The 20,565-nt window shown below is 43.3% G+C and overlaps 1 protein-coding gene across 1 annotated transcript in view; it reads left to right on the forward strand.

Annotated features, from left to right (window-relative positions):
- The window catches only part of LOC126473188 (carboxypeptidase N subunit 2-like), a 110,157-nt gene that overhangs the window by 50,249 nt on the left and 39,343 nt on the right, over positions 1 to 20,565 (forward strand). Inside the window, exon 2 of the mRNA XM_050100082.1 lies at positions 8,539 to 8,901. Within this exon, the coding sequence (XP_049956039.1) occupies positions 8,590 to 8,901 (312 nt within the window). The 5' untranslated portion in view covers positions 8,539 to 8,589. The remainder of the gene's footprint in view (positions 1 to 8,538; positions 8,902 to 20,565) is intronic.

Genomic DNA, 20,565 nt, shown 5'->3' on the forward strand with positions numbered 1-20,565 from the left:
CATTATTTGTCATTAACCCTCGACTGTAAACTAACGTGGATACCTCATTTAACCGTCCAAAAGAAAGCCGCCAGTAGCCTAAAATAACTAACTGGCCGAACATGAGGATTGCATCCCTGCGTTGCCCTCCACACTTACAAAGTCTTGATCTGTCACATCCTCTTCTACGCCAACGTAAACTGGATACCAAAATTCAGCCTCTCTCTCTCGAGATAACTGAACGTCACTTACGCCACCCTGTGGTCTCCATCTGTTCACTACACATATTCTTTCGTATAATATCACTTTCCCCTCTTGCCTCACTCAAACCCACTCAATAATTCAGTAGTTATAAATATTACAAATTATTTGAGTACGGCGAAAAAATCGTTACATTGTCGATTATAACTTAACAAAGGCCGTATCTCGATATATTAACTCACTCTGAGTATATTTCTGCGCGCTTGCCTTTGCTCCCTCACCCTATAAAATTTAAATGAAGACAGATGTAGTGGCAGTGAGCAGACAGGGAGTGGTAAGGTACAGGGCCGAAATTAAATGATTCAATTTTATAAAAATTTTATTACACTCAGTTTCAGAATACAATTAAGAAATTATGAAAACTGTTAAGATGATAACTTCTAAACATTTGCATAAAATGATCAGAGACTCCAGTCAAAACCATTGACCTCAACATTCAAGTTATTTTCTTTTAAAACCTTCACAATCTATTCTACAATAAGCTAAGTTTTAAGAAAGTACATTAAAAAAAATTTGATGTGGCCTGCTGTACAGTGGGACCTGAGGCCACAGCATTGAAAATGATAATGATCACAATTGCGTAGTTACATGTGAGGCAACACGCAAGAGAGTAAATGAAGTTAATAACAACTCACTCAGTTTACGCAGATGGTGTCATATTCAGGCATTAATAGTACGAGAGTCCCCCTCCGATAAAGTGGCCAGCGTTATGTGGGTCTGCACCTTGCTATAGCTCTGGCTGAATTTGCAAAATTCAGAACAGCGGAACAAATATGCAACAGATCCCTGTTACATAAAGCGTTTACTACAAGCAGCTAAACGACAAAAACACGCTAGGTATATTACTTACAAGTTTAAAACGGAATCTTTTATTATCCGTACTTCTGTATTCATAACAGTTCAATTTATACTAGAACAACAAATAACGTGACCGGTAGCCACGTCACCGCAAGGTTAAGCACTACTTAGATCACTGCACGTTACTTAAGTACTTAATGTACCTTTCTGAGGTTTCACACGAATAAAGACTCTTTTAGCAGGGCGCTATGAACTAGTCTATCAATACAGAACAAATTCTCACCGCTTTTTGTGGTCGCAAATATTGAGCAAAACAGTCTGAATATTACTGTTTCGTCTGCCTAAATCGTGGCAACTGACTATTGGAGAGAGGAAATACGACCACGACCCAAGATTAGCTTGCCACAATGCTAATAACGTGCCACAGTACTGGTGAGAATTCAGCTCTGATGTATACAGATTGATGGGCTGATCGGCACAAACGTACCTCACCGTGCTGACGCTGCCAGGGCACCACCAAGATACGTCCAGCCCCCACCACAAACACACACACACACACACACACACACACACACACACACACACACACGCGGCGGGCCGACTGCCCCAGCACCTGTAGCAAACTTGATTCCTTAATCGACCCAAAAGCGCCGTCACCTGACTCTCTACAACATGGCTGATATCCGGCGTCACAACGCCCTTGCTACCCTCTGGAGCAGGCTGTTCCAGCTCGTCGGCTCCGTTGTGAGCCGCGGAGCGCTCCCTGCTCCAGGGAGCCGTGTCGCTCGCTGTGACCAGTCAAGTGGGCCGGCACGCCGGCATGTGGCATGGCTGGCTGAGGCAGGCGGCAAGGCAAGCGTTTTGATGTGCCAGCTGCGTCTTACAAGATCGACAACCTCATACTCTTAGCTGCTAAGACGTGGTGACATGCTACATCAGGATATACGATGTTCAGGAAATAAATAAGAAACAATTGTTTTACAAGAAATTGTGTATTAAATTTGTTGGGCCTCTGTCGTTTGACATTTTCTTTTCATTACAAGATCGGAAACTTGATTCCTTCAATTGCCTGCACCTTCCTTGGAAACAAACATTCTGCAACACCGAAAACGGCTTGCCACTCGTCGCTATGATGTGAGCGACCCTGTAGCTTGCTCGAATTGCAGATTCAGTAGTATTTTCTGCGCTCTCATTCACCTGAAAATTATAAACCCATTACAGAACACGAACTATGTTGCATGTTTTGATACTCTCCGTATTACGAAACCATTTTTAAACTTACTTTCTTAAGCCTGGCTACCAGTTCTCTGCGTGCAACGCCTTCTGCCGGCCGGTGTGGCCGTGCGGTTAAAGTCGCTTCAGTCTGGAACCGCGTGACCGCTACGGTCGCAGGCTCGAATCCTGCCTCGGGCATGGATGTGTGTGATGTCTTTAGGTTAGTTAGGTTTAATTAGTTCTAAGTTCTAGGCGACTGATGACCTCAGAAGTTAAGTCGGATAGTGCTCAGAGCCATTTGAACCATTTTGAACCAACGCCTTCTGCCTGATCGTAGTGCGCTGCATGAAGACGTATAATGTCGCTGTATATTGGACCTCTTTGCAGAATTAAATACTTTACGACATACAAGACACTGCGGGCGATCATTCCACTCAATGAATAGAAAGGTGTCCTCCAATAGAGGTACAGGGCTCCCACGACTAGTCATAGGTGTCATTGAACACGGATTATTGCGTCAGTTGCGGCTGCATTCGGCCAGGGGGCAGTGAGTTCGCTTTCCCGCTCCACGCGGGCTCCGAGCTGCCGCAGTGAGCGCTCCGGAGCGCTCCGGCTCCCTGGAGCTGGGTTGGAACAGCCTGCTCTGGAGAGAAGACTAAATACTTCAGTTGACTACACCAAAGAGGGAGCAAAGCGCGCCAAGATCGACAAGAACTGGAGGCAAAGACTGCTTGCGCGCGGCTCTGTAGCACCAATTTTACTTCGTAAGTGGCTTTTTTGCAGTTACCCTGTTATGTGGTTGGCAGTTACTGAAGGGTTTAACTTAACTACATATCTTAGTTGTAGATAATAATACCAGTTTTATATCCTAATGTTTTTTTGCGGTATCATTGTTTAAGATTTGTGGGTATCGCAGGATATGTAGGGTAAGTAAAGCCAGTGATATCAATCCTACGTCGAAGCTGGCTTGTTATTACTGATAGATTTTTGCGTTTATTGACGTTATGTTGTTCGTGGGCATCGTAGCGACACCAGTTTTATGGGCTACTTTGGACGTTTTATTTCATCTATTGTTAATTCACGGGTGTTTATAGTACTTGATTGGTGGGTATAACATCGCTTTTCCGCGCCCAAGTAGCCGGCCGTCGTGGCCGAGCGGTTCTAGGCGCTACAGTCCGGAACCGCGCTGCTGCCACAGTCGCAGGTTCGAATCCTGCCTCGGGCATGGATGTGTGTGCTATCCTTAGATTAGCTAGGTTTAAGTGGTTCTAAGTCTAAGGGACTGATGACCTCAGATGTTAAGTCACATAGCACTCAGAGCCATCTGAACCGCTTGAACCATTTGAACCACACGCGCCCAAAACCCCAACACACAGCAGGTGTTCCGTTATTTAGATTCTGATTTTTAAATTACCTGCATAAGTAAAGATTAAATGCTGTTTGTTGGGAAACGTACCAGTGGGGAACAGCTGGACTGATTTGACTAACTTTGATTTAGAAAATGTTCTTGATAGTCCGAATAAGGCTTTTAAGGGGCGGGGGGGGGGGGAATTCGGAAAGCTGCCCAGAAAATTGGCCAATTTGGGAAAATTTGAAAATGTTTTCTATAGGATTTTTGTATGCCCAAAGATCACGATTAGAGCGATGGAAAAGACTAATTCTTTCTTTTCTTTTTCTTCTTTTTTTTTGTTTTTTTGTTTTTCTCGTTAGGGTCTTCGAAAATCCTTTTAAGAAAAAAAATAGGGACAGTTACAGAAGAAAGTCGAAAAATGCGGACATACAACAAAAATCATAATTTTTGTATGCACTCTCGATTCTGAATGAAGATAAGAACGGAATATTTGGCTGATTGAAAATCGGATAGCTCTGAAAAAGAATCTGGAGAAAGCAATTCGACCCTAAATTTAAAAAAAAAATATATTACATTTCTTTTTGCTTTTCAAGATCTGTCCAATAAACGTACTTATTTCATTTCTATTCGCGTTTATTTAGCTACTACGTTCGTAGATGATGTTAGGCAGCTGATTGTCAAATTGTGAATCTAGCCACTCGGTTACATATTGACGAAAAATTGATCCAGTTGTTTATTTTCACAATTGTGATTGTCTATCCTGAGCGGCTTGCATTCGCAACGACTATAAACAAATCACAAAGGCACTCATTGGGTTTTTGCGACATTGAGCTTGAAAACCATTGCTTCTCGTATCTTCAGTTGTATGTCGCACATTGCCGCGTCGGAAAACCATTAGCTTTGATTGCCTGCGCGCCAGACAACTAAACAAAAAATGCGTGTAGCATAAAGCACTGCAATGAACGAAATGTGATGTTGCAGTAAACTCTTCGAAATCAAGTGTTTTTTTTTTTTTTTTTTTTTTTTTTTTTTTGACGGTGTACTTCAACATCGATCTTGCAAACGAAATCGAAATATAAATAAAACACCTTGAGATTCATTGTGATTTCAAGTTTAATGGAAGCGAACATATCGTTTGGTTCACATCAAATTCCGACTTAATTCAAGTAAGACTTAAATTCTGGAACAAAGCCGCCCGGTTGCAAGTCGATCACATTCCAGACACGACAAACATTTCCAGCATTTCAGAGTTGTAATGCGGATAGAGTTCATCTCGCGCATAAAATTTCCCATTGGCGTAATTCTGAATGTACTCCTCCTCGAATTGAAAATGCATGGTCACAATCATTAATAGACGCAATGATCGCTCAAAAATTCGTTGTTTATCGTTTACACATTTCCTATAGTTTTTCTCTAGTTTGCAGAACAATCACAAACAAATTTATTGAATCGTGGAGGTATATTCCGTCTGTGCAACTAACTGAAGGCAGTTTGTTTAATGCCATACGCGTTTCGCTTCTTTTATTTGCGAAGCATCTTCAGTGACCTGCAATACATGTTTCTTTTTATATATATAATAAATGTAGGTCTATTACGTGGTAGTTACAATATTCACCATTATACATTTCGTCACGTTATTCTCCTTTTAAAAAAAACACTTAGGGACAACTTGTGTAGCAGAAATTTGGTGACTTGTAATTATCGTTCGGTGTTACGATTTCCAGCAGATTACCCATGTCAGTGGTCTTGCCTTCAGTTAGTGGCATAGACGGAATATACCTCCATGATTTTGAAGCAACTAAGGAAGGACGGAAGAGAGGAGAATGACAAATTTATTAAAACTTGGAGAGGATAGTGTCTGTTGGGTCAGCTGGCTTCGAAAAATTTCGTTACTTGGAAGTTACCTTTGTTTTGTGTTTGTTAGCGTAACGTGTACTATATCTTAGTTGGCATATACGAAGGGCGTTTGAAAAGTCTGTGCAAAAATAAAAACTGCTTACGTGTTTGGGGTAAACCTTTTTAATTTTTCGACGTAGTCTCCTTTTAGACTTATACACTTCGTCCAACGTTGTTCTAATTTGTTGATCCCTTCCAAATAATAGGAATTTTCCAAGTCTGAAAACAGCTATTAGTTTCTGCAATCACCTCCTCCTTTGAATAAAATCTTTGTCCCGCCAACCATTTCTTCAAATTGGAGAACAAATAGTAGTCCGAGAGAGCCAAGTCTGGAGAATAGGGGAGATGTGAAACGAGTTGGAATCATATTTCCATTAATTTTGCTACCACAACTGTTGAGGTGTGTGCTGATGCATTGTGATGATGGAAAATGACTTTTTTGCGGTCCAATCGCCTGCGTTTTTCATGCAACTCGGTTTTCAAACGGTCCAATAACGATGAATAATATTCACCTGTAATAGTTTTTCTCAGTCGATGAGGATTATCCCTTGCGAATCACAAAAGACAGTCGCCATAACCTTTCCGGCCGAAGAAATGGTCTTCGCCTTTTTTGGTACTGATTCTCCCTTGGTAACCCATTGTTTAGATTGTTGTTTGGTCTCAGGAGTATAGTAATGTATCCATGTTTCATCCACAGTGACGAAACGACGCTTAAAGGCCTGCGGATTCTTCCTGAACAGCTGCAAATCATCCTTGCAACACTTCACACGATTCCGTTTTTGGTCAAGCGTGAGCAATCGCGGAACCCATCTTGCGGATAGCTTTCACGTGTCCCAAATGTATATGCAAAATATTATGTACCCGTTCATTCGAGATGCCCACAGCATTATCAATCTCATGCGCCTTAACTGTTCTGTCATCCATCACCATAACGTGGATTTTATCAATGATTTCTGGAGTCATAACATCCACAGGGCGTCCAGAGCGTTCAGCTTCACTTGTGCCCATATAGCCACTCCGAAAATTTTGAAACCACTTATAAAGTGTTCTAATCGAAGGTGCAGAGTCTCTGTAATACACTACTATCCATTAAAATTGCTACACCACGAAGATGACGTGCTACAGACGCGAAATTTAACCGACAGGATGAAGATGATGTGATATGCCAATGATTAGCTTTTCAGAGCATTCACACAAGGTGGGCACCGGTGGCGACACCGACAACGTGCTGACATGACGAAAGTTTCCAACCGATGTCTGATACACAAACAGCAGTTGACCGGCGTTGCCTGGTGAAACGTTGTTGTGATGGCTCGTGTAAGGAGGAGAAATGCGTACCATCACGTTTCCGACTTTGATAAAGGTCGGATTGTAGCCTATCGCGATTGCGGTTTATCGTATCGCGACATTGCTGCTCGCGTTGGTCGAGATCCAATGACTGTTAGCAGAATATGGAATCGGTGGGTTCAGGAGGGTAATACGGAACGCCGTGCTGGATCCCAACGGCCTCGTATCACTAGCAGTCGAGATGACAGGCATGTTATCCGCATGGCTGTAACGGATCGTGCAGCCACGTCTCGATCCCTGAGTCAACAGATTGGGACGTTTGCAAGACAACAACCATCTGCACGAACAGTTCGACGACATTTGCAGCAGCATGGACTATCAGCTTGGAGACCATGGCTGCGGTTACCCTTGACGCTGCATCACAGACAGGAGCGCCTGCGATGGTGTACTCAACGACGAACCTATGTGTGTGCGAATGGCAAAACGTCATTTTTTCGGATGAACCCAGGTTCTGTTTACAGCATCATGATGGTCGCATTCGTTATTGGCGACATCGCAGTGAACGCAAGTTGGAAGCGTGTATTCGTCATCGCCATACTGGTGTTATCAGCCGGCGTTATGGTATGGGGTGCCATTGGTTACACGTATCGGTCAACTCTTGTTCGCATTGACGGCACTTTGGACACTGGACGTTACATTACAGATGTGTTACGACCCGTGGTTCTACCCTTCATTCGATCCCTGCGAAACCCTACATTTCAGCAGGTCCTGTACGGGCCTTTGTGGATACAGAAAATGTTCGACTGCTGCCCTGGTCATCACATTCTCCAGATCTCTCACCAATCGAAAACGTCTGGTCAATGGTGGCCGAGCAACTGGCTCGTCGCAATACGCCAGTCACTACTCTTAATGAACTGTGGTATCGTGTGGAAGCTGCATGGGCAGCTGTAGCTGTACACGCCATCCAAGCTTTGTTTGACTCAATGCCCAGGCGTATCAAGGCCGTTATTACTGCCAGAGGTGATTGTTCTGGGTAGTGATTTCTCATGATCTATGCACCCAAATTGCGTGAAAATATAATCTTATATCAGTTCTAGAATAATATATTTGTCCAATGTTCAAATGGTTCAAATGACTCTGAGCACTATGGGACTCAACTGCTGAGGTCATTAGTCCCCTAGAACTTAGAACTAGTTAAACCTAACTAACCTAAGGACATCACAAACATCCATGCCCGAGGCAGGATTCGAACCTGCGGCCGTAGCGGTCTTGCGGTTCCAGACTGCAGCGCCTTTAACCGCACGACCATTTCGGCCGGCTTTTGTCCAATGAATACCCATTTATCATCTGCATTTCTTCTTCGTGTGGAAATTTTAATGGCCAGTAGTGTATTTGTCAGGCTTCTCTTTAGTCTCCTGAGGTATTTAGCCGTTCATAATGTTTAATTACCACACGAAATTCCATTTTTTCGCAGTCACTCGGCTTCCTTGATTCACACGAATGCAAAACACAAAGAAATAGACCAGTATGGCTGAAACTTGGTGTGCGTTCTTTGCAAAGATGCTACTAACTAAACATGACCTTGATACCCGCCGGTGGTGCCATGTCTCGGAATTTGCACGGACTTCTCAAACGCCCCTCGTACGATTTACCGGTAGCCATTTTGATGACGTCGTAGGTCAGACATTGAAACGATATGTTACAGTTGTTGCGGAAACGTTCTCACTAAATTCGCTTCGAATGGTTTCCAGCTGCCAGCGAACGGAGCTCGCCTGGAGGCGAAGGGGAAGTCCCGCGGCGCGATGCGTGCGCTGGCGGCGGCGCTGGCCGTGGCGGCGGCGTTGGCGGGGGCGGAGGCGTTCTCCTACTGGCGGCCCACGACGCCCTCGACGACGACGGTGCGGCCCGAGGAGGCGTGCCACCTGCCGTGCCGCTGCCTGCGGCTCAGCCGCTGGACGCCGCGCATGCGCGCCCACTGCCTCGTCGTCTGGGACAGCGACCGCCGCCCCCACCCCCCCTTCCAGCTGGACGCCTCCGTCGACGAGGTCGACTTCGCTCGCAGCAGGATCCACAAATTATACGCCGTGCACCTAGAGGGCCTGGAGCGTGTTAAGGTAGGTGCTTCACGAGTCTCACACGTGTCTGGAGTTTTGTGTGGTCGGTTGATTGGTTTGGGCAGAGGACCAAACAGCGACGTCATCAGTACCATCGGATTAGGGTTGGGTTGGGTTGGTTGGGGTGTTTGGGGGAAGAGACCAAACTGCGAGGTCATCGGTCCCATCGGATTAGGGAAGGATTGGGAAGGAAATCGGCCGTGCCCTTTCGAAGGAACCATCCCGGTATTTGCCTGAAGCGATTTAGGGAAATCACCGAAAACCTAAATCAGGACTATCGTACGTGGATTTGAACCGTCGTCCTCCCGAATGCTAGTCGAGAGTGCTAACCACTGTGCCACCTCCCTCAGTGGAGTTTAGTCTGAGTTCTCATAGATAAAGGAAGATCGGAAACTGGACAAATAGCGTACCAAACTGACCAGCGTCAGGTCTAGTTTTGGGAAAAAAAGCTTGTATAATCAGGGCAACTGAGAATAACTTAATTAGTGGTGAAACCAGGTTGGTAGGTAGAGAACGCACAGGATAAGGTTAAAATTGTGGATGGGGCCGTAAACAGTTACAGTGAGTTGCAAAATCTAACACACGACTTTATTTTTCAAAGAACCACTTATTTACACATTCCTTTCAAAGATCACAACTAAACAATGGCTGAAGGCCTAGTCACAGAAAACTTGAGAAGCTTTCTGGACTGAAGGACCAAAACCACACCAAAAACAGGAACGGCTGAAGGCCCAGCTTAGAAATCAAAAGCAACCAAAAATAGAAGGTGAATTTAAAAAAAAAAATCAATGCAAAGCAATTAGCGGCTGAATGGCTACACTACACGTCTGAAGGACAACTATAACTAAAACACATTAATAAACAATTTTTCCAACCAAGAAATTTCTTTTAAGCTTACAACAGGATGGCAAAATGCCTAATTAAAGAAATATTAACTTACTCCACGGCTGAAGGCCACAGACAAATTGGAAACAATGGCTGAAGGCCTGAACAACAAGACAGAAAACAATTTAAAATAAACCCCTACCTTCATATAAAAATTTTCCTTTAAAGAATACACATGGCTGAAGGCCTTATTAAAATGGGTTCACGTAAATCCTCAGCTGAAGGCCACACGTAACATATCGAACAACTAACAGCTTAGGGCCTGGATTACAACCAATTTCAGATAGAACAAATTTTAAGGAAATTGTTTTTTAATAAAATCAATCTTCAAATTTTAATTCGACACAAGCTGAAGGCCCTTAAGTAAAATTTAGATAGAACTGAATTAATACATGACCAAATACCTCGCACAATACTTCAAACTAAAACGAAAATCACAATCTAAAACAAACAGAACAAGTGGTGCTCAGAAATGTTCCAAGGGTCGGCCTGAGAAGGTAGTTCAAACGTAAGGTGAGGTGAGACAGGCAGCTAAGAGTTGAAGTTAAATAATCGAATGACAACCCAAACTAGGGACAGCCCAAGGACCAACCAACAATTTAACCAATTCCCTTCCGTCCGACCAATGACAGAACGATGGAAAATGTCAGCCGAGGACGAGGATATGAACCGCACTACATCTTCAGAAATTGGCGTCTAAAAACAGCCAAGGGAACAATAACCATTCAAAGCAAAATATGAACCAAACAACTTAAAACACCGTCAAACTACATGCCATGCCAGACAGCAGGTACACTGCCGAAAAACTACACTAACGACCAGGGCAGGTAACTGGGGCATTAACGACCACAGGGCGAAAGATACCGCTGGTGCATTTCAATGCCAAGTAGCAGTCAATTTAAAAACTAATCACAATATAGGAAGACGGCTGCAAGATTTTGCCGTTGCTGTTAGCCCAAACGGCCCAGGGAGCAACAACTCACAAATGAATGAAGAGATGTCACAATGGTTGAGTTTTCACAACAGGTTAACTGATCACTCAACTTCAGCATCCAGGTTCGGTGGGCAACGAACTTTGTCGCTCTCGCAGCCAGCGCCTCACTATCCGACAGCAAAGGCACGCTGCCAGCAGGGCGGTCGCAGTCTGGCCTCATGCCGCGGAGACTTCCTCGCTGCTCCGTCCCAACCAACTGACTACATCCAGCAAGCAGACAGCATTAAAACAACTGCTCAGTCCAAACCACACAAGCTACACACGGTTCCTGGAAAACACTTCCACAAACAATACTAAAACCAGTCACTGTGGAACAACTAGGAGGAATCACAAGTCGACACACACAGAGAACCCGGAAGTGGTCGGCGACCAAATACACGTCGTCCGATGAGACAACCGACCGAACGACCAACCAAGGTTATCCCCACTGAAGCCATGTGTGTCTTCAACGGTCAGGGGAGTCATGGCTGTCCAAACCTCACTGCTGCTCCGTCGACACTGAACTCCCGACTCACGAGGACCTGGAAATACTAGTGGTCGCTCAAAGATGGTATGACAGTGCTCTTATCGATAAGCGTTGCTGCTGCCACTAATGGGCAGGCAAGCCAACAACTTAGTGACGCCAGTAAAACGAATAAGAAACGAGACGACAGCACCACCAAGACAAGATGTCAAGCAATAACAGCACGAACGCGACCCACGCACGGCTCAAGTGGACTGAAGTAAAATTGAAGTATTTCACGAACAGATGATGCTGGCTATGTAAATGAACTTGTCACACTTCATCTTACGGACCGTGCCACGTCACATGCCTTGACGAGTAGTAGGAGGCTGCGCAAGGCCGGAAACAAAGGACAAGTAGAGAAGTAATTAATGAATATGAGAGCAGGAGACAGATTAGGGACGTTTTGATGACGAACAAACGACTGCTCTATCCATAATTTAGCATCTATTTTATTTCGACTTATATAAAAATGCAACCGCTAATTAAAGAATCTAAATAGACTAATTACAGAAAGGAAACGAATCCTCATATCAGCAGTTTCCCCACATGCACAGGAATCGAGATCTGTAAGCAGATTTCGGCTGCAGTCATTTGGAGAGGAATTAATAACTTATTCAATATGGCGGTGGCCGCTAAAACAATTCGGTTTTAAACGGAGCTGAGCACGACTGCAGAAAACACCGTCGTTCCATCTTACGAGACTGCGCCAGGATAGGAAGTGACTACTGTGCCCCAGAAGGCGACAGCTGTCCGTTTCACCACCAGAACTACTTTTTCAGCCCTAGGGACGCTGGTGTGAGGTGCCGATCAGCTAATAAAACACCTGGGCACCGCCTCTCCGGGACATTCTGCAACAGTTTCTTGGTAGAGATGGGTCGTTCGCGATCTAACAGGTCCAAAGGAACGGTTCACCAATATGAACGGAAGGGGCGAGGAACGAATTCTAACGATCTTTCATAGTTCACTTCGGTCGCTGCTTTCTACTTGTAGTTATTGGGAACGGGAATCGGTCGGTCTCGTTCCGGCAAAGGTACGTCGGTTGGTCTCGTTCCAGCCTCGGTCCCGTTCCCGTCTATCTAGGTCTGGGTCTCCCTCGACCGGACTCGTCCTTCTTCGCGTGGCCACTCGTCGCAGTTCCATTGCTGACTGCTCATAGTTAGTTCAGTATCGAGTTGTTCGTATAGTTCGCTGCGCACGCCCATTCTACATCTGTTTCAAACCTTTCTTGAATTATGGACTTATGGTTATTTTCGTATTCTATTCAGCGTCCACGACCGGTAATTAAAATGTATTTTATAATGACGTAAATTACATAAAAATTACGTTGCATGTAGACAGGAGTGACACCACCAGCAGTCGACCAATAGTGTAAACGCCCAGAAGATGACCCCTACGTCGGGTTGAAACCGGTTGGCGGTATTATAACAAAAATAAATGCGATTAAGACTGTTCTTGAATTACTGATTAATCATACTAATCACTGCTTCTCTCCACAACCATGTTGTCCAAAAATCTGTGTCGTGACAGCTGAACATCCCGTGATACACGGTTCAAAAAGTGCCGAGAATAATTTTGAAATAGCATCCGCTCAAACTTCACATTATTCATCAACCTTTGCCACTTGGCGCAAACATTCGAGTAGACTTTGCTCTTAAGTTTCTTCCAAGGACTGAAGTTGACGACCTGTGGCCTTGGAACATTTTGTGGAGTGACGAAGCATACTTTACGCTCACTGTGGCAGCGAACACTAACAATCGCCGCATTTGGCGATCGTCACCGCCAATAAACGCGTCTGAAATCCCCTGCATAGTTAACGCGTCAGTGTGTGTTGTGGCTTCTCGCACAGTTCATGGCTGGTCAATTTTTCTTGGAGGTTCTCTGTCCGCGAGGTCAAGGACGGGCAGTGTGAGCGGTGCACGTTACTGTCTTCTGCATCGCCAACTTGCGATACCTGCTTTGGACTCGACTGTTTTGATGCACGATGAACTCCATATCACATTGCTGTTGAGGTCACTCGGTTACTCCGTAACACATCTGGAGAAAACCGAAGTACTGATCAGTCGTTCGAAAGTGCACAATCACAAACATCTTCAGATTTGAACAGTACGATTTCTGGCAGTGGGCTTACCTCAAGGACGGGGTTTATCAACGGGACACTAACACGCGTTTTAGGTTGAAGATGACAATAGCGAGTGAGATAGACAATATCCACCTGAGATGTTTCAGATGGCAGTAGAGCGACATCTAGTGCGGTTTCAGGCTCGTGGATGCGGATGGTCGTCACAATGAGCAACGTTTGTAACCTGGAACATAAACATGGTACGCATTTAACAAATGTTGCTACCTCATGCGGAAATTAAAACGTGTTTCTTTCAATTGCTTATTCGTTATTTCTCTGCCGCAGTTCCTCACAATTATCTCCATAAAGTTTCATTGTCTTACGATCAGTCGCTATTCATAGGGGTGCTCTCAAGTAGGTAAACTTTAGTTATAACCACCCGTATATACTCTTAATAACAGAGGAACACCGATTGATCTTTCAATGTATTATATTTAATGCATTCTGAACAAAACATGAAAATAAAAAATTCAAAAACAAGGCAAATTTTTTTGTCAAATACTTTATTTAAAGGTAAGAAACAGGACAGATTAGACAAAACATTTAATGTGTCTTTGAATGATGTTCGAAATCATGTATAGAAATGAAGTGCCGATTTGGAATTGAAAGTTCAATGTTTAACTTAAAATCTGATAATTATAAAGAGTACTAGAGGATATTTTCTGGATGTACTTTCATTCAGTGGTCTCATGTCACTAACGTATGAGTTTCTCGGCTGCTTTACATGACTCTGAGCGCCACTGAAAGGTGTGTCAAATGGTTCTCTAACCCATTTTATTTTACACAAGTCATTCAACAAAATATTTAACCGGGTGTTTTAAACTTTTGTCGTTGCTTACGTTGATAAGATTGTTCATGTAATGACCCATGGTAGACCCATGGACTTTTCAGACGAATACCAGACGACCTACTACGAGAAAAGAGAAAGTCCCAATTGGAACATTTGGGAGGGGATCTTCAGTTCTGTCGTTTGCCTTACAACTAAGGAAACCTCCCAGTAACCCTGGTAAGAACCGAGAGATGGAAACCATTTTGATGTAATTCCCAGACAAAACATTTGATACCCTAGTATATGAGAGAGAGTATTTTTATATCTTTGTATATAGTAAGTCCCATGGTTTGCTTGACATGTGCTGTGTACTTAGACCGATGGGCCAAAATATTTTGACCATCTCCCACCATGAAACTGAATGCCCCCTGGTGGTGTTGCGAATACGTGACCAATAGGATTTTTTACTTATCAGTCTTCTCACAGGACTAAGGTGGCCCGCCACGAACTCCTCTCCCATGCCAACCTATTCATCTCAAAGAAGCGCTTACAACCTACATCCTCAATTATTTGCTGGATGTATTCTAATCTTTGTCTTTCTATACAGTTCTACCCTTCTGCAGCTTCCTCTAATACCACGGAAGTTATTCCCTGATGTCATAATAAATGTCCTACCATCCTGTCCCTCCTTGTCAGTTTTTACTATATATTCCTTTCCTCCCCGATTCTGCGGAGAACCTCATCATCCTTATCTTATGAGTCCACCTAATTTTCAACATTCTTCTGTGGCCACCACATCTGAAATGCTTCGGTTCTCTTCTGTTCTGGTATTCCTACAGTGCAAGATTCTCTGCCATACAATGCAGTGCTCCAAACATGCATTCTCACATATTTCTTCGCCAAATTAAGCCCTGTGTTTGATACTAGGAGACTTCTCTTGCTTGACCATTGTTAGTCCGGTTTTCTGTCCTCCTTGCTCCATCCGTCATGAGCTTGAGAGATTGCAGGGCGCTCTCACTTCTAATTGGGTGTCATGCCGCTTAATGTTCTTAGGGAAGATGATCTTTATTACGATCTGACTTCCTACATGATGATGAAATGGTGGGCACTAGTTAACGCTCTTACTTGTGTGCTCTAGTGAAGCAATAGCGTTAAGCTTTACCTGCATTCAAAGGAATAGGGTGCCGATTTAAACGACTGCAGTAAAAGCGTACAGCGACTGTGGGCCGAGGGGAGCGCGGTTTTTCTGAAGAACCTGGGGGAAAACATTTCCGGACGGCCGAGTTTTGCGGCCTCATTGTGCAGACAGGTTTGGATGGCGCCTGTCGGTCGCCGGTCGTGTCCAGGAAGGCTGACTAGCGCTGAGAAGTCGCCACTGCAATGTGCAGCGCATTGTGGACCGGAAATAAAGCAGAGGATAGGCCCTTGTTAGGCAGGAAGCCGACGAGACAACTGTGAGCGTTCTGCGAATTTCCGTGGGACAGGTCACTGGCGCCCAGACGTGCAGATTCTGTTACGAAACATATTTGTGAAGGCTTTCAGCTTGTTTATGACCGTTTTTTGGAAACTTCGAAATGGACGCAACAGGGGAGATAACGACGTTTTTATGGAGGGCTGTGGTTCCATCCTAGTCATGTTGTTAGCAAAAGGCACAGCATAATCGCGTGGGAAAGAGGCCTCGAAGCTCAATCTTTTTTCCTTTACTCCCAGGTAACTTTAAAGTCTCTGATTGGTCAAATCGGTGTATGCAAAGCTAGGGGCGCTCTCCCACTTCGAATGCCGCGCTCCCCCTCGTGATTGGCTTGTGCGAAAGTGGGAGAAGCCTACGATGTATATGTGTTTGTCAACCGAGCTGACAAGGAAAGTGAAAACAAAGAGAAGTGGCCACTCTTGTACTGGCGCTTCGATAGTGAAGAACTGAAGGTCTCTACCTAAACGTTGAGACTTGTGTCCTTTGCTAGTGTGCCACTTGGAGCCTGTGCCAGTCACCTAATGAACCGTCAGAGGTACTGCTTCTAGCATCACGCACAAAACAAGTAATGCGTGGGTGTACTTATTTGTCTTGAGTCGGCCTTCTAAACATTTGACATATTCCGTCACGCATACTCGTGGGACGGAGTCAAATTGGTTTGACAGACCAGCAAACGGGTCCACCTGCACCCTGGAATCCAGCGGGGCTTCAGAGGCTCACAGGGAAGTACCTGCGTTCCAAATTAGCCGAACGCGAGACCAAGTACTTGCATTTTTCGGGCGCGCGCCATCAATAACAGATTTCTGCCGTCCATGATTTCAGTCGCCATTTTGGGATAGTAGAGTATATAGATGCTTGATTGTGGGGTAGTTTTTGTGCCATACCCCGGATTCACGTGTATGAAGTCAGATAGTGCGATTAGTCTTCTGGTTAGTGTCGTTTGTCGATCCCCAGATCGCTTTGTCCACCATAGACCCCATATTATTGAAAGCGTTTGTCAAATGAAAATGTTTGTGTGTCTTTCCTTCAGTCATCTTTTTTGTCTTGCGATGTTAAGGGTGAATAAATCTATTGTCATTTAGACCACAACTCCTCCCTGTGTTCTGATTAACATTGCCTTTGTCATTTTTATTAAAGTCAAGATTGTAGAAGAAAGTAGTAAGTTTTCTTAACTTCACTTACTTCGTGCCCATCAGTCTTGATGGTAAATTTCTAGTTGTTCTCAAAAATGGTTCAAATGGCTCTAAGCACTATAGGACTTAACATCTGAGGTCATCAGTCCCCTAGACTTAGAACTACTTGAACCTAACAAACCTAAGGACATCACACACGTCCATGGTTCAAAATGGCTCTGAGCACTATGGGACTCAACTGCTGTGGTCATCAGTCCCCTAGAACTTAGAACTACTTAAACCTAACTAACCTAAGGACATCACACACATCCATGCCCAGGGCAGGATTCGAACCTGCGACCGTAGCAGTCGCACGGTTCCGGACTGCGCGCCTAGAACCGCGAGACCACCGCGGCCGGCACACACGTCCATGCCTCAGGGAGGATTCAAACTTGCGACCATAGCATCAGCGCGGTTCCGGACTGAAGTGCCTAGAACTGTTGGGCCACAGCGGCCGGCCAGTTGTTCTCGTTTCTGCCACTTCTCATTGCTTTCGTCTTTCTTCGATTTGCTCTCAGTCCATATTTCGTACTCATTAGACTGTTATCCCATTCAGCAGATCCTGCAATTCGTCTTCACTTTCACTGATGATAGCAATGTCATTAGCGAAACTTATCATTGGTATCCTTTCATCTTGAATTGTAATTGCCCTCTTGAACATTTCTTTTATTTCCGTCATTGCTTTGGTCATTGCTTTTCCATGTATAAATTGAGTAATAGAAGCGAAAGGCAACATTCCTGCCTTACACCCCTTTTAATCCGAGCACTTCGTTCTTGGTCTTCCAGTCTTGTTGTTCCCTCTTGGCTCTTGTATGTATTGTGTATTTCCGTATTTTTCTTATAGCTTACCCGTATTTTTCTCACAATTTCGAATATTTTTCACCATTTGGCATTGTCGAATGCTTTTTCCAGGTCGACAATTCGTATGAATGTGTCTTTATTTTTCTTCAGTCTTGGTTCCATTATCAACCGCAAGGTCAGACTTGCCTCTCTGATGCCTTTAAATTTCCTAAAGCCAAACAGACGATCTTTTAACAGATCCTCACTTTTGTTTTACATTCTTCTGTATATTATTCTTGTCAGCAACATGGATGCATGAACTGTTAAACTGATTGTGCGATGATTCTCGCATTTGTCGACTGTTCCCGTCTTCGTAACTGTGTGAATGATGTTATTTCGAAAGTCACATGGTTTTACGCTAGACTCACACATTCTGCACACCAACGTCTTGTTGCCATTCGATAATTTCAGAAATTCTGATGGAATATAATCTATCCCTTCTGCCTTATTAGATCTTCTCCAAAGCTCTTTTACGTTCTGAGTGTCATACTGGACCCCCTATCTCTTCTACAGCGACTTCTGTTTCTTCTTTATCACGTCTTCAGACAAGGATTACCCCTCAATGTACTCTTCCCTATCTGCTCCTTCCTCTACATTTAACAGTGGTTTTCCCGTTGCACTCGTAATGTTACCACCCTTGCTTTGAAACTCACTGAAGTTTGTTTTGACTTTTCTGTTCGCTGAGTCAGTCCTTCCGACAAACATTTCTTTTCCGATTTTTCACATTTTTCACTCAGACATTTCATCTTAGCTTTCCTGTAATTCCGATTTATTTCATTCCTAAGGGACTCGTATTTCTGAATTTCCCTGAACGTTTTTGTACTTCCAGCATCGATCAACTGAAGTATTTCTCCTGTTACCCACGGTTTCTTCGTAGTTATCTTCTCTGTCCTTACGTTTTTCTTTCCAACTTCTATGTTTGCCTTCTTCAGAACTGTCTGTTCCGCTTCAACTGTAGTTCCTACAGAGCTATGCCTTGTTTCCTCCGAGAAATTCTAGTGTATCTCTTCATTCATGAGTACTTCCGTATCCCACTTCGTTGCGCAATGATTCTTCCTAACGTATCTCTTTAACACCAGCCTACCCTTCATAACTACTAAATTGTGATCTGAGTCTATATCTGCTCTTGGGTACGCCTTGCAATCCAATATCTGACTTCGGAATCTCTGCCTGACAATGATATAATCCAATTGAAATCTTCCTATATTTCCTGAGCTTTTCCAAGTATACCTTTTCCTCTTGTGATTCTTGAACGGAGTATTCTCTATTCCTAGGTGAAATTTATTGATTAGATTAGATTAGTACATGTTCCATAGATTATGAATACGACGACACTTCGTAATGATGTGGAACGTGTCAGGTTAATAAAAGGTGTCTATACAAGATATTACATTAGACAAAATATTACATGACACTCAATAATTTTTTTAATTTTTGTGGAGGTTTGGAAATTACCCACTTACTATATCCAAAAATTCATCTAATGAGTAGAAGGAGTTGCCATTAAGAAATTCTTTTAATTTCCTTTTAAATGCTATGTGGCTATCTGTCAGACTTTTGATGCTATTAGGTAAGTGACCAAAGACTTTTGTGGCAGCATAATTTACCCCCTTCTGAGCCAAAGTTAGATTTAACCTTGAGTAGTGAAGATCATCCTTTCTCCTAGTGTTGTAGCCATGTACACTGCTATTACTTTTGAATTCGTTCGGATTGTTAATAACAAATTTAATAAGTGAATATATATATATATATATATATATATATATATATATATATATATATATATATATATATATATTGTGAGACTACAGTGAAGTTTTCTAGCTCTTTAAATAAGTGTCTGCAGGATGATCTTGGATGAGCTCCAGCAATTATTCTGATTTCACGCTTTTGTGCAATGAACACTCTTTTACTCAATGATGAGTTACCCCAGAATATGATGCATACGAAAGCAGAGAATGAAAATAGGCGTGGTAAGCTAATTTACTCAGATGCATATCGCCAAAATTTGCAATGACCCTAATAGCATAAGTAGCTGAACTCAAACGTTTCAGCAGATCCTCAGTGTTTTTTTCCAGTTCAATGCCTCATCAATGCATACACCTAGAAATTTTGAATAGTCTACCTTAGCTACCGATTTCTGATCAAAGTCTATATTTATTAATGGGGTCATTCCATTTACTAACTGTATATACTGTGTTTTGTGAAAGTTTAATGAGAGCCCATTTGCAGAGAACCACTTAATGATTTTCTGAAATACATCGTTTACAATTTCACCGGTTAATTCTTGTCTGTCGGGTGTTATAGCTGTACTTGTATCATCGGCAAAAAGTACCAGCTTTGCATCTTCGTGAATATAGAATGGCAAGTCATTAATATATATTAAGAACAGCAGAAGACCCAAGTCCGAACATTGCAGAACTCAATCAGTCTTTTTCCTCTCTCATTCCTAGTACCAAGCCCCTACTCTTCTGTAACCTTTTCTTCTACTCTCTCCCCCACAACCGCATTCTAGTCCTCCATGACTATTAGATTTTCATCTCTCTTTGCGTACTGAATAACCCATTCAACATCCTCCTACACTTTCTCTATTTCTTCATCTTCAGTTTGCAATATTGCCATGTAGATCCTAACTATCGTTGTCGGTGTTGGTTTGCTGTCAATTCTGATGAGAAAAACCTATGACTAAACTGTTGATAGTAGCTCAAAATCTGTCCTACTTTCCTATTCGTAACGAATCCTACTTCCTACTTCTGGTGCTGTTGATATTACACTAAGCTCATCTGACCAGAAATCATTGTCTTCTTTCCATTTCACTTCACTAATTCAAATACATCTAGATTGATCTTCTGCATATCGTTCTCCAGATTTTCTAGACTCTCTACCACTTTCAAACTACTAACATTCCA

The sequence above is a fragment of the Schistocerca serialis genome, chromosome 4 (genome assembly GCF_023864345.2).
Source record: "Schistocerca serialis cubense isolate TAMUIC-IGC-003099 chromosome 4, iqSchSeri2.2, whole genome shotgun sequence".
Lineage (NCBI taxonomy): Eukaryota > Metazoa > Arthropoda > Insecta > Orthoptera > Acrididae > Schistocerca > Schistocerca serialis.